The 15,055-nt window shown below is 51.1% G+C and overlaps 1 protein-coding gene across 1 annotated transcript in view; it reads left to right on the forward strand.

Annotated features, from left to right (window-relative positions):
• The window catches only part of mphosph10 (M-phase phosphoprotein 10 (U3 small nucleolar ribonucleoprotein)), a 50,632-nt gene extending 38,428 nt beyond the window's left edge, over positions 1-12,204 (forward strand). The window contains exons 7-11 of the mRNA XM_072492636.1: positions 4,401-4,538; positions 6,609-6,719; positions 9,088-9,195; positions 10,246-10,476; positions 11,959-12,204. Of these exons, the coding sequence (XP_072348737.1) occupies positions 4,401-4,538; positions 6,609-6,719; positions 9,088-9,195; positions 10,246-10,476; positions 11,959-12,108 (738 nt within the window). The 3' untranslated portion in view covers positions 12,109-12,204. The remainder of the gene's footprint in view (positions 1-4,400; positions 4,539-6,608; positions 6,720-9,087; positions 9,196-10,245; positions 10,477-11,958) is intronic.
• The last annotated feature ends 2,851 nt before the right edge of the window (positions 12,205-15,055 follow it).

Here is a 15,055-nt window from a genome sequence, read left to right on the forward strand (position 1 = left end):
GGTGTAAAGGGACCAGGGTGGGGGCCTCCACGCTGGCCGGTTTAAACCAGCCAGTGAACAGGAGTGAGGTTGGGGGGAGGGGCTGCGGCCATCGGAGCCTGGCAGAACAGGGTCCGAGTGGTCTAGCCGGGGTGGAATGTTGGGGGGAAGGAACCGACGTTGGGGGGAGGAGTTTTACAAGAGGCAGTGGACGGGAGGAGTTAGAGACTTGGGGGGGGGGGGGGGGGGGAAGAAGAGTACAACTCTTGGGTATCATGTACGGTACTCTTTGAGAGGTTGGATGGCGTTGAGTGTAGGGGGGGGGAGGGGGTGTGGACTCTATAGGTCAATGGTGACCATGGGTGGTCCCGGACTCCTTTTTATTTTTCTCCTTTGTTTTTTTGTTGCCACCGTGGGAGGGTTTGTTTTACTGGATGCATATATTGACAGGTGGGCCGTTGTTTGGGGTGGTGGGAGGATGGGATCGTTGGTATTGTTCAGGGGATTGATTTTGTATTTGTTACCGTTTTCTGTTTGTGGGTGGGGTGTAAATTTTGAAGGAAAATGGAGAATAAAAACATCTTTTGAAAAAAATGAAAGCAGTGGTGTAATCAGACAAAGTCAGCATGGATTTACGAAAGGAAAATCCATGCTTGATAAATCTACTAGAATTCTTTGTAGATGTAACTAGTAGAGTTGACCAGGGAGAACCAGTGGATGTGGTTTATTTAGACTTTCAGAAAGTCTCACATAGAAGATTAATATGTAAAGTTAAAGAGCATTATGGGTAGTGTCTTGAGATGGATAAAGAGCTGGTTAGCAGACAGGAAACAGAAGAATTGGAATAAATGGGTCTTTTTCTGATTGGCAGGCAGTGACTCATGGGATACCACAGGGATCTGTACTCAGACCCCAACTGTTCACATTATATATGAATGATTTGGACGAGAAAACTAAATGTACGATCTCCAAATTTACAGTTGATACAAAGTTGGGTAGGAGGGTGAGCTGTGAGGAGGATGCAGAGATGCTTCAGCAGGATTTGGACAGGCTGAGTGAGTGGACACATGCATGGCAGATGCAGTATATAATGTGGATAAATGTGAGGTTATCCGCTGCGGTAGCAGAAATAGGAAGGCAGATTATTATTTGAATGGGTGTAAATTGAGAGAGGTGGATACTCAGTGATACCTTGGTGTCCTCGTGCATCAGTCGCTGAAAGTAAGCAAGCAGGTACAGCCGGCAGTAAAGAAGGCAAATGGTATGTTGGCCTTCATAGTGAGAGAAATAGGAATAGAGATGTATTACTGCAGCTGTATAGGGCAATGGTGAGGCCACACTTGAAATATTGTGTGCAATTTTGGTGTCCTTATCTGAGGAAGGATGTTCTTGCTATGGAGGGAGAGCAGCGAAGGTTTACCAGGCTGATTCCTGGGATGGCGGGACTGTCATATGAGGGGAGACAGTCGGTTAGGATTATATTCATTGGAGTGTAGTAGAGTGAGAGGGGATCTCATAGAGACTTATTACGTTCTAACACGATTAAGCGGGGTCGGTTCTGAAAGAATGTTCACGATGGTGGGGGAGTCCAGAACTAGGGGTCATAGTTTGAGGATCGGGATAAACCTTTCAGGACAGAGATGAGAAATTTCTTCACCCAGAGAGAGTGGTGAATCTGTGGAATTCACTGCCACAGAAAGTAGTTGAGGCCAAAACGTTGTATGATTTTAGAAAGGAATTAGATATAGCTCTTGGGGCTAAAGGGATCAAGGTTTATGGGGAAAGGCGCGATCAGGATATTGAACTTGATCAGCCATGATCATAATGAATGGCGGAGCAGGCTCGAAGGGCCGAATGGCCCCCTGCTCCTATTTTCTATGTTTCTATGCAATGTGGTTGATCTTATGTGCTCTCAGGGATGGACAATAAATGCTGGCTCCACCTGCACGCCCACAACCCATGAACGAATAAAGAAAAGAAAACCCTGGAATCTGGGAGATATATTTGTGTAATTAAATTGTGAATATATCACTCTATTATGTAAGAGCAGAGAAATCAGCTGCCTGGCGTTTCATTGAGTGTTCAAAATAATACAGGATAAACAAGGCCAAATGATTTCCATTGGTCAGTGGATCAAAGGTGAGGCTGTGATCTTGAGGTAGGCACGAGTACACTGCCAGTGTGGAGGGCGTTATTGGAAAAGGAATGCTTTGCCACCTGTGACTGACGTTAGAATCAATAATTGAATATTGTAATTGCTAGATTACAGATGGGGCAAGATGTAAGGACATGGAGCTGTGGAAACTCCGTTCTTGAGAGAAGCCTAACTTTGATTCTGGTGACAATCACGCAATGTCCTCTTTTGGGATAAAATGTCTTTCCGCTAATCAGAAATAGCACAAAGTCCTAGAACAGGGATTGTGGGTCAGTTGTAGCTAAGGTTGCAAAAGGGATGCAGTCACCAGTTGGAGCAGTTTGGGGTGGAGCTGGAACGGAGACCCGAGCTCACCATCCCAAGTGCCCTTGCTTCACTTTGGCGTGCATGTGCTTGTGTAGCATTTTGTGTTTCAGCTGGGATTAATGAACTGAATGTTCAGTGTTGATATGTTTACTCTGCTTTAAACATGAGCAGCACGGTGTCACAGTGGTTAGCACTGTTGCTTCACAGCTCCAGGATCCCAGGTTCGAATCTGGGTCCGGCTTGGGTCACTATCTATGTGGAGTCTGCACGTTCTCCCTGTGTCTTGTTTCTAATGAATGTTTTTTTTTATTGGGTTTTTGAATAAAGTATATTTACCGTTATGTTCACAGAATAAGTTTTATATATTGGATTTGTTTATTGTCACGTGTACCGAGGTACAGCGAAAATTATTTTTCTGCGAGAAGTTCAACAGATCATTAAGTACATGGGAAGAAAAGGAAACAAAAGAAAATACATAATAGGGCAACACAACATATACAATGTAACTACATAAGCACTGGCATCGGGTGAAGCATACAGGGTGTAGTGTTAATGAGGTCAGTCTAAGAGGTCATTTAGTAGTCTGGTAACAGCGGGGATATAGAAGAGAAGGGCACACACAAACATACCAAAAAAAAAAAGTAATAATAAAAAAGAAATAAAATAAAGTAAGTGGTAAGGTATTATGCACCAGCTCAACAGCAGCAACTCTGTACAATTGGCAAAATTATTTACAACACATAAGTAGGCATCTGTTTGTGGGGGGGGACTGGGGGGATAGATACACATTTGGGTGCCGGGGAAACAATTACAGACGGCAATACTCAAATGGGTCCGGTGTTGGTGTTGTCACTTGCTTCTCCCGGACGGATCTCGCTGCCATTGTTGTCTCGCGCTCACCTCCGCTTCAGCCGTTCCTCCCGTCTTTCGCCTGAATTCCCCTTGTTCTCTCTTCCTGTAAATGCCAAATTTATTATCGTTTCCTGTGCCCTCCTTCTGGCTATCATTTCCCTGCCTCCCCGCTCCTGTGGTTCGAATTTCTTTCCTCTTAGGCTGAGCTGTCGTGTCTCTCCTTCCCCACCCCCCTTTCCCTCCTCCTCCTCTCCCGGTCTATCTCTCCCTCTCATGCTTTGGCTACTTTCCCCTGATTCTTGGCTACCTGGCTATTCTTCTACTTGTTCGTTGGCCACAAACAGGTCCCAGAACAATTGGGTGAATGGCTCCCACGTTCTGTGGAAGCCGTCGTCTGACCCTCTGATGGCGAATTTGATTTTCTCCATTTGGAAAGATTCCGAGAGGTCGGACAGCCAGTCTGCAGCTTTGGGCGGTGCTGCTGACCGCCAGCCTAACAGGATTCTATGGCGGGCGATCAGGGAGGCAAAGGCATGGGCGTCCTCCCCAGGAATAGATCTGGCTGGTCTGATACCCTGGAGACCGCCACTTTCGGGCATGGCTCCACCCTCATCCCCACCACTTTGGACATTGCCTCGAAGAAGGCTGTCCAGTACCCCGCAAGTCTCGGGCAGGACCAGAACATGTGGACATGGTTGGCCGGGCCTCCCTGGCACCGTTCACATCTATCCTCCACCTCCGGGAGTTCTCCCCGTGTCTGCGTGGGTTTCCGCCGGGTGCTCCGGTTTCCTCTCTCAAGTCCCGAAAGACGTGCTGATAGGTGAATTGGACATTCTGAATTCTCCCTCTCTGTACCCGAACAGGCGCCGGACTGTGGCGACTAGGGGCTTTTCACAGTAACTTCATTGCAGTGTTCGTGTAAACGTACTTGTGTCACTAAGAGAGATTATTATTATTAAACTGGATTTTTCACAATTATCCTTTGACCATATTGGAATCAGTTGGGTCTGGTTCTCTGCACTATTTCTCTTTTATAAGCTCTGACGATTAATTAAGGATGGCTGTTATCAGTTGTTAATAGATAAGCATCATGTGATCTGTGTTACAGGTCTGGGACGATGTTGTACGTAAAGAAAAGCCAAAAGAAGAGATCTTTGAATACAAGAAGAGACTCACGTTGGACCATGAGAAAAGCAAGCTGAGTCTGACGGAGGTCTATGAGCAGCAATATTTAAAGCAAACAGAGGTAAACTAACGTCATTCTCACGAGGCACAAACAGCTTTGAGATATGGTTTGAACAAGGGATTGATTTGAATTCAACACCAAGACTAGACACAGAGGTTCAGACCGGCATGTGATGCCAAACACACTTGGGTCAAAATCCTTGGACTCCCTCCACACGGGCTGCATCGGTTCAAGAAGGCAGCTCACCACCTCCTTCCCAAGACAAATCGGGGACGGGCAATAAATGATGGCATAGCCAGCGTTTGCCATATCCCTCCAGTAAACAAAAAATTGTTGAATGATTTGGCAAAACTCACTGGTTTCGCACACAGAAAATTACCAATTGGATGAGTCAATAAACGGGAGAGTCAGCACCTTAACGGACTGTCCCCCAGTGAGAGTCAGCACCTTAACGGACTGTCCCCCAGTGAGAGTCAGCACCTTCAGGAACTGTCCCCCAGTGAGAGCCAGCACCTTCAGGAACTGTCCCCCAGTGAGAGTCAGCACCTTCAGGAACTGTCCCCCAGTGAGAGTCAGCACCTTCAGGAACTGTCCCCCAGTGAGAGTCAGCACCTCCAGGAACTGTCCCCCAGTGAGAGTCAGCACCTTCAGGAACTGTCCCCCAGTGAGAGTCAGCACCTTCAGGAACTGTCCCCCAGTGAGAGTCAGCACCTTCAGGAACTGTCCCCCAGTGAGAGTCAGCACCTTCAGGAACTTTGTCCCAGTGAGAGTCAGCACCTTCAGGAACTGTCTCCCAGTGAGAGTCAGCATCTTCAGGAACTGTCTCCCAGTGAGAGTCAGCATCTTCAGGAACTGTCCCCCAGTGAGAGTCAGTACCTTCAGGAACTGTATCCCAGTGAGAGTCGGCACCTTCAGGAACTGTCTCCCAGTGAGAGTCAGCACCTTAACGGACTGTCCCCCAGTGAGAGTCAGCACCTTAACGGACTGTCCCCCAGTGAGAGTCAGCACCTTCAGGAACTGTGTCCCAGTGAGAGTCAGCACCTTCAGGAACTGTGTCCCAGTGAGAGTCAGCACCTTCAGGAACTGTGTCCCAGTGAGAGTCAGCACCTTCAGGAACTGTCCCCCAGTGAGAGTCAGCACCTTCAGGAACTGTGTCCCAGTGAGAGTCAGCACCTTCAGGAACTGTCTCCCAGTGAGAGTCAGCACCTTCAGGAACTGTGTCCCAGTGAGAGTCAGCACTTTCAGGAACTGTGTCCCAGTGAGAGTCAGCACCTTCAGGAACTGTACCCCAGTGAGAGTCCGCATCTTCGGGGGCAACATGGTGGTGCAGTGGTTAGCACTGCTGCCTCACGGCCCGAGGACCCAGGTTCGGTCCCGGGTCACTGCCTGTGTGTGCGTGGATCTCACCCCCACAACCCACAGATGTGCAGGGTAGATGGATTGCCCCTTAATTGGAAAAAAAAGAATTAGATACTCTAAATTTGTTGTTTTTTTTTTTTTAAAAAGAGAGTCAGCACCTTCGGGAACTGTCTCCCTGAGAGAGAGAAGCACCAACTGGAGTGGAGATCCTCAATCCCTACAGTACAGCAGGTGCCATACGGCCCATCGAGTCTGCACCGACCAAGAGCACCCAACCCAGGCCCACTCCCCCACCCTACCCGGAACAAAGTATCCCCACCCAACCTTTTGGACACTAAGGGCAATATATCATGGCCTACCCAACTAACAGCACGTCTTTGGACTGTGGGAGGAAACCGGAGCACCCGGAGGAAACCCACGCAGACACGGGGAGAATGTACAAACTCCGCACCGACATCCCAGTGTTGGAATTGAACCCGGGTCCCTGGCGCTGTGGGGCAGCCGTGCTAACCACTGCGCCAGCGTGGTTTGATAATTGGCAAAACATAAAGCATTTGTATTGTGTCAATCAGAAAGTTTGGAGAGGAATATTTATAGTTGCTTGTTTAATAGTAATGTGATATTGGGTAGGATTAAGTTGTAATTAACAAATTGTAATTGCTGTGAGTCAGGTGTGAGATTCACAGCCCATGGCCATGTGAGTGTGAGATCACACAGCTGGCGGCTGGCTGCCTGCATGTTAGATTTTTAATCAAACTCTCATCGTTGCAGCAAAAGTCTGAAGTGGAAGAAAACGTGCAGCATGCAGAGATCCAGAAGTTTATGGATTCCCTTTTCCTCAAACTGGACGCACTCTCAAACTTTCAGTTCACACCCAAACCGGTGAGTGAAGAAATTGGTGTAATTCTGGAGGCGAGCATGGACTAACCGAGTCCACTGCTGCAAGATTCACGGCTGTCTACTTACGGGCTACACTGACACCGCTGGTGGGGTCACAACCCCTGTTTTGTTTAACTTTGACATTCAGGGTGACTGGAACAAGCTGCAGCCATTCACATCAGCAAGACCCACTGTTTCTGAATTGTGCTGATTCCAGCTGGGCAAAGCAGGGGGGGAGCCACAACGTGCCTCAGGGCCCTGGTAAATGGCAAAGGAATTCCATGTGACTGCCCTGTGAACCCTGCTGGGAAATGTAGATATCTCCCAATCTGGGCTCACAGAGGAAGAATGACCACAGGCCATTCGCCCGTCGAACCTGCTTTGCCATTCATTCTGATCATGGCTGATCCCGCCTTCCCCATATCCCTTTACCCCAAGAACCATATCCAAATCCTCCTTGAAATTACAAAACATTTTGGCCTCAACTACTTTCTGTGGCAGTGAATTCCACAGATTCACCGCTCTCTGGGTGAAGAAATTTCTCCGCACCTCAGTCCTAACAGGTTTACTCCTTATCCTCAAACTATGACCCCCTAGTTCAGGACACCCCCCACCATCGGGAATACCTGTGGTACTGTGCATAACGAGTGAAGTCTTTAGGACTGTCAGAAAGAAGCTGTAAAATCAGAAACATTCCCTTTGTGTTGGAGTAGAATTGAAAGTTTCAGATTCTGGCACCAAAACATAAAGTCTTAATTTTAAGTGCTCAGGATTTCCTTTGATGTTTTAATCTTGTTATTTGTGTAGTTGGCTGCACTTGCTGTTTGGATGCAGTCAGTGTGTTATTTTCGCGCTTGCCCTAGGGGCAGGTTTATCCCTGCAGCACTCTTTACTCTCTGATCTTTAACCTGTGTGAAATTCAGGTTCTGTCTGCTGCCGTATCCAGAGGACTCGTCGCTGTGAGCTCCCCGTCGCTGTGAGCTCCCCGTCGCTGTGAGGCCCCCCCTCGCTGTGAGGGCCCCCCCCCCTCGCTGTGAGGGCCCCCCCCCCTCGCTGTGAGGGCCCCCCCCCCTCGCTGTGAGGGCCCCCCCCCCTCGCTGTGAGGGCCCCCCCCCCTCGCTGTGAGGGCCCCCCCCCTCGCTGTGAGGGCCCCCCCCCCCTCGCTGTGAGGACCCCCCCCCCTCGCTGTGAGGGCCCCCCCCTCGCTGTGAGGGCCCCCCCCCTCGCTGTGAGGGCCCCCCCCCTCGCTGTGAGGGCCCCCCCCCTCGCTGTGAGGGCCCCCCCCTCGCTGTGAGGGCCCCCCCCCTCGCTGTGAGGGCCCCCCCCCTCGCTGTGAGGGCCCCCCCCCTCGCTGTGAGGGCCCCCCCCCTCGCTGTGAGGGCCCCCCCCCCTCGCTGTGAGGGCCCCCCCCCTCGCTGTGAGGGCCCCCCCCCTCGCTGTGAGGGCCCCCCCCCTCGCTGTGAGGGCCCCCCCCCTCGCTGTGAGGGCCCCCCCCCCTCGCTGTGAGGGCCCCCCCCCTCGCTGTGAGGGCCCCCCCCCTCGCTGTGAGGGCCCCCCCCCTCGCTGTGAGTGCCCCCCCCTCGCTGTGAGGGCCCCCCCCCTCGCTGTGAGGGCCCCCCCCTCGCTGTGAGGGCCCCCCCCTCGCTGTGAGGGCCCCCCCCTCGCTGTGAGGGCCCCCCCCCTCGCTGTGAGGGCCCCCCCCTCGCTGTGAGGGCCCCCCCCCTCGCTGTGAGGGCCCCCCCCTCGCTGTGAGGGCCCCCCCCCTCGCTGTGAGGGCCCCCCCCCTCGCTGTGAGGGCCCCCCCCTCGCTGTGAGGGCCCCCCCCCTCGCTGTGAGGGCCCCCCCCCTCGCTGTGAGGGCCCCCCCCTCGCTGTGAGGCCCCCCCCCCTCGCTGTGAGGCCCCCCCCCCTCGCTGTGAGGGCCCCCCCCCTCGCTGTGAGGGCCCCCCCCCTCGCTGTGAGGGCCCCCCCCCTCGCTGTGAGGGCCCCCCCCCTCGCTGTGAGGGCCCCCCCCCCTCGCTGTGAGGGCCCCCCCCCCTCGCTGTGAGGGCCCCCCCCCTCGCTGTGAGGGCCCCCCCCCCTCGCTGTGAGGGCCCCCCCCCCTCGCTGTGAGGGCCCCCCCCCCTCGCTGTGAGGGCCCCCCCCCCTCGCTGTGAGGGCCCCCCCCCCTCGCTGTGAGGGCCCCCCCCCCTCGCTGTGAGGGCCCCCCCCCCTCGCTGTGAGGGCCCCCCCCCCTCGCTGTGAGGGCCCCCCTCACACTTTGCAATGAATTGTGTCCTCAGCTGCCCTCGGGGAGGTAGGAGCGGAGCGGTTGTTTAAACGTCTCCAGTGATGAGGAATGAGTTTGTAATGACATTTGTTTCTCTTGTCAGCCTGTGCCTGAAGTGAAGGTGGTCTCTAACCTGCCATCCATCAGTATGGAGGAGGTGGCACCAGTGAATATCAGTGATGCCACTCTACTGGCACCAGAAGAAGTCAAGGTAAGAGACTAAAGAGGAAAATAATGTAAAGGCAACCGGTGCTGAGCCCCTCGCTGGAATGATACAGCCTGCCCGTCTTTGTTACCTTACAGCCGCTGGGAAACAAATGCAACATTAGCCTCTAAACGTTTGGTTTTAGTAAGTAAGTGAACGTTTGGTTTTAGGAAAGGAACTTAAGCTTGTATCTCTGCTCCTGATTGTGATAGTGACTGCAGGAAAGTGAGTATGCTTTTCTCAACTTTTGGTGAGAATGGGCGCAGGATTGGGCTCAGCTATGAAACCTCTTATTGGATTGGATTTGTTTATTGTCACGTGTACCGAGGTACAGTGAAAAGTATTTTTCTGCGAGCAGCTCAACAGATCATTAAGTACATGGAAAGAAAAGAAAAAAATACATAATAGGGCAACACAACATATCCAATGTAACTACATAAGCACTGGCATCGGATGAAGCATACAGGGTGTAGTGTTAATGAGGTCAGTCCATCAGAGGGTCATTTAGGAGTCTGGTAACAGAGGGGAAGAAGCTGTTTTTGAGTCTGTTTGTGCGTGTTCTCAGACTTCTGTATCTCCTGCCCGATGGAAGAAGTTAGAAGTGAGTAAGCCGGGTGGGAGGGATCTTTGATTATGCTGCTCGCTTTCCCCAGGCAGCGGGAGGTGTAGATGGAGTCAATGGATGGGAGGCGGGTTTGTGTGATGGACTGGGCTGTGTTCACGACTCTCTGAAATTTCTTGCGGTCCTGGGCCGAGCAGTTGCCATGCCAGGCTGTGATGCAGCCCGATAGGAGGCTTTCTATGGTGCATCTGTAAAAGTTGGTAAGGGTTAATGTTGGTAAATTGTTGATGTTCAACACATTTGATTTACTGCATTGCAGCATCTCTTTGTCAGTACGTCTGTCGAGGGGGACGGTGCGAGAATGCGCACATAAAGAGGCTATTGTTCAATGGATGCTGGTTTATTATTAGTGTATTGTTGAGCATTATTATTGGTTTATTATTGAATGAGATGCGAGTCTGTGGTTGGTGTCTGAGCCGTGCTGATAATTACAGGAGAAGAGTCGGGCCGGGGACGTCCAGGGAGACTTGGAAAAGACAGAAACCGACAAGAAACGGGAGCGAAGGAGGAAGAAGAAAGTGAAGCGTCTCCGACTGAGAGCAAAAGCGGCGCATCAGAGAGTGTTGGAGAAGCTGAATGTGAAGCTGAGCAGTAACCAAGTGAAGGAAAAGAATGCTGAGAAAGTGAGGAAATTAACCCAGGAAGGGAAGGCGATGCTGCTGAAGGTGAGTACTGACACACGGCGATTAAACCAGAGCCGGGTTGGCCGTGTAATCAGGCTGTTTATCATGTCTCTCTCTGACTGAGGGAGAAGGAGAGATTAAATTAATTTTATAATGTTTTATTTCCTTTCCGTGTTTGCTCCCTTTGCCAGGTAATCACTATTGTTGCTGTTAGCATAGAATCATAGATTTTACAGTGCAGAAGGTGGCCTTGCAGCCCATCGAGTCTGCAGTGGCCCTTGGAAAGAGCACCTCACTTAAGCCCACACCTCCACCCCCATTCCCGTAACCCAGTAACTCCAGCTAACCCCACTAAAGGCAATTTATCATGGCCAATCCACCTAACCTGCACATCTTTGGACTGTGGGAGGAAACTGGAGGAAACCCACGCAGACACGGGGAGGACGTGCAGACTCCGCACAGACAGTGACCCTAGCCTGGAATCAAACCTGGGACCAGTGTTATTTAAATTGATTCTATATTCCTTCAAAGCCCTATCATTTTAGAAAAATACTGCACTCATCAGAAAGTACACAGCACCACTGTCACCACTGTTATGGTTGGATCCTTGTACAAAGAACCGACCTGTTATACTAACCTATCCTTTCTGATCCATTGTGTAGTTCCAGCATTCACTGTTTTATCTCAAATTCTTAGATCAGTTCATTTACCCAAGTTACATTGAACCCTCTACATTACCTGCTCATTCTTGAATACAATCTCTCACTTGGTCAATTACTGACTTCCCTATTTTACTATCTACTGCTTTAGATCAGACACTCCTTTAAATCAGTGGAGGGCAACCTGTGCCCCGGGACCACATGCAGCCCCTCTGGGTTCACAGTGCAGCCCACGAGATGTTTTTGTTGACTGTTGCAGAGTTGCAACATGCTTCTGGTTTCCATCCACACAGCTTTTTTGCTAGCTGTGTGACAGTGATTGACGCGTGAAGTGCGCTGCATGCTGATTGACGCGTGAAGTGCGCTGCATGCTGATTGACGCGTGAAGTGCGCTGCATGCTGATCGCTCGCATTTACTGTGAAAGCCGTGTAAATATTCAAGTGTAAATATTTATTTTGCTTTTACCACTTGAAGTTGATAGTTCTATTAATATATGAATGATTAAGGATTTACTATAACTTAAGAAATATTTGGTGTGTATTAAATGTATTCAACCATTTTCAAGGGTCATAGTTATTGAATATGCCCAATTTCAACCTTGCGCCCCACTGAGATGGAGGGCCACTCGGGTGGCCCACGCACCCGCCTAGGTTGCCCATCACTGCTTCAGATCCTCCGAGGCATCAGTACCCTGAACAGGAGTGCCTGTTTATTGTTGTAGACCGTGGCACTAGGCAGCATTGTATGGAATAATCTGTATCTTCAATGCCTTTGTTTCCCAATAGAATTCACCAGGAGGGAAAAGCCAAATTTTCTGTTTCAAAAGTGAACTTTTAACTTGATTTTGTTTTTAACTATTAAAAGGATGAAGGGAAAGACAAAACTCTCCGCTCGTCAAAGGCCTTCTTCTCCCAGTTACAAGATCAAGTGAAAGCTGAGCTGAAAGGAGCCAAGATCGGAGCCAAGAAGCAGAACAAACACAGAGAGCTTTCAGCAAGCAAGCTGAAACTTTAATACAGCTCCTTCAGACTGAATCATCTGTTTCCTGTACACACAAGTAGAACATTCAAAGAACAATCTTAAATAAAACATGACTTTTCCCAAAGAAAATACAGAGTTTTCCCTTTGTTGTACGGGAGTGTTAATAATCTTTATCGTCACAAGTAGGCTTACATTAACACGTCAATGAAGTTACTGTGAAAATCCCCTCGTCGCCACACTCCGGCACCTGTTCGGGTACACTGAGGGAGAATTCAGAATGTCCAATTCACCTAACAGGCACGTCTTTCAGGATTTGTGGGAGGAAACCGGAGCACCCGGAGGAAACCCACGCAGACACGGGGAGAACGTGAAGACTCCACACCCAAGATTCACCAGTCGTGTAATAGAGCTGCATCGGGCACCTGTCAAGCTCAAACATACTGACCAGCGTGACAAAAAAAATCTTTTTTTTAAATGTTTTAATTCATTCATGGGGTGTGGGTGTTGCTGTCTAGACCAGCATTTATTGTCCATCCCTAATTACCTGTAGTGGAGGTAACCCACGCCGCTGTTCAAGAAATACTTTCAGGGGTTTGACCCAGTGACAGTGAAGCAATGATTATAAGACATAGGAGTGGAAGTAAGGCCATTCGGCCCATCGAGTCCACTCCACCATTCAATCATGGCTGATTTCAACTCCATTTAGCCGCTCTCTCTCCATAGCCCTTAATTCCTCGAGAAATCAAGAATTTATCAACTTCTGTCTTAAAGACACTAAAGTTCCAAGTGAGGATAGTGAAGGGCTTGGAGGGAAACCTACAGGCCGTGATGTTCCCATGTGTCTGCTGCCAGGTCCTAGATGGTAACAGTCATTGGTTTAGAAGGTGCTGTGCAAGGAACTTTGGTGAGTTCATGCAGTGTAGATAATACACACAGCTGCTGCTGTCTGCCGGCAGAGTTGGGAATGAATGTTTGTTGATGGGGTGCCACTAAAGGGGGCTGCTTTGTCCTGGATGGTATTGAGCTTCTTGACAGGCAAATTGAGAGAATTCTATCACACACCTGACTTTGCCATGTAGATGGCGATAGACTTTGGGGAGTCGGTAGGTGAGTTACTTGCTGCAGAATTCCCAGTGTCTCATCTGGTCTTGTAGCCACAGTATTTACGTGGTAAGTCCAGTTCAGGTTTGGTCAATGGATGTTGATAGTTTGTTGGGTTTATCTTACTTGTTATAGCACAAGATTCAAAGTGGTAAGTGAGCAAAATCTTAGATTTTTGATTTGATTTATTATTGTCACATGTATTAGTACACAGTGAAAAGTATTGTTTTTTCCATGCTGTACAAACAATGCATACCGTACATAGGGAAGGAAGGAGAGACTACAGAATATAATGTTACAGTTATAGCAAGGTTTAGAGAAAAGATCAACTTAATATGAGGTAGGTCCATTCAAAAGTCTGATGGCTGTGGGGAAGAAGCTGTTCTTGAGTCGTCTGGTACGTGACCTCAAACTTTGGTATCTTTTTCCTGACGGAAGAAGGTGGAAGAGAGAATGTCCGGGGTGCGTGGGGTCCTTAATTATGCTGGCTGCCTTTCCAAGGCAGCGGGAATTATAGAATCAATGGATGGGAGGCTGGTTTGCGAGATGGACTGAGCTACATTCATGACCTTTTGTAGTTTCCTGCGGTCTTGAGCAGAGCAGAATCCATACCAAGCTGTGACACAACCAGAAAGATTGCTTTCTATGGTGCATCTGTAAAAGTTGGTGGGAGTCGTAGCTGACATGCCAAATTTCCATCGTCTTCTGAGACGGTAGAGTCGTTGGTGGGCTTTCTTAACTATAGTGTCAGCATGGGGGGACCAGTACAGGTTGTTGGTGATCTGGACACTAAAAACTTGAAGCTCTGATAAGTGTAAGTGAATTGCCTGGGAGCCTGATTGATTGGATCATTCGGTTCAAATACAAACGTCCAGCAGCCTGGATAAATATCCTGGATATCTTCATATTTATAAATTACGCCCTTGATGAGATTTCTGGGGCCAGGGTTGTGAAGGGCTGTAAATCCCTCACGCTGCAGGAGGCCATTCAGCCCATCGGGTCTGCACCAACCCTCGGAAAACAGCCTAGGCGCGGGCTGTGATTGGCGGAGCCGGGCGCGGGCTGTGATCGGCGGAGCCGGGCGCGGGCAGTGATTGGCGGAGCCGGGCGCGGGCTGTGATTGGACGGGGCCGGACGCGGGATGTGATTGGCGGAGCGGGCACGGGCAGTGATTGGTGGAGCCGGGCGAGGGTTATGTTTGGTGGAGCCGGGCACAGGCTGTGATTGGTGGAGCCGGCGCGAGCTGTGATTGGTGGAGCCGGGCGAGGGTTATGTTTGGTGGAGCCGGGCGCGGGCTGTGCTTGGCGGAGCCGGGCGCGGGCTGTGATTGGACGGGGCCGGGCGCGGGCAGTGATTGGCGGAGTGGCGCGGGTTGTGCTTGGCGGAGCCGTGCGCGGGCTGTGCTTGGCGGAGCCGGGCGCGGGCTGTGATTGGACGGGGCCGGGCGCGGGCAGTGATTGGTGGAGCCGGGCGTGAGCTGTGATTGGTGGAGCCGGGCGAGGGTTATGTTTGGTGGAGCCGGCCGCGGGCTGTGATTGGACGGGGCCGGGCGCGGGCAGTGATTGGTGGAGCCGGGCGCGAGCTGTGATTGGTGGATCCGGGCGAGGGTTATGTTTGGTGGAGCCGGGCGCGGGCTGTGATTGGACGGGGCCGGGCGCGGGCAGTGATTGGTGGAGCCGGGCGCGGGCTGTGATTGGACGGCCGGGATGTTGGGCAGGAAGCGGCTCCGCTCCGGCCTTTCGCTCCGGGTCCGGCGGGAAAGCGCTGCAGCCCGGGGCGGGCCCGAAACCCCAGCCCGGGGCGAGGGGGAGGGAGCGGCAGGGCCCCCCGGGGGACATAGCGGCTCCGGGGCTGAGGGGAAGTCGGAGGTCGGCCGGAG

Source organism: Scyliorhinus torazame, chromosome 30, assembly GCF_047496885.1.
Source record: "Scyliorhinus torazame isolate Kashiwa2021f chromosome 30, sScyTor2.1, whole genome shotgun sequence".
In the NCBI taxonomy this organism is placed as follows: Eukaryota; Metazoa; Chordata; class Chondrichthyes; order Carcharhiniformes; family Scyliorhinidae; genus Scyliorhinus; species Scyliorhinus torazame.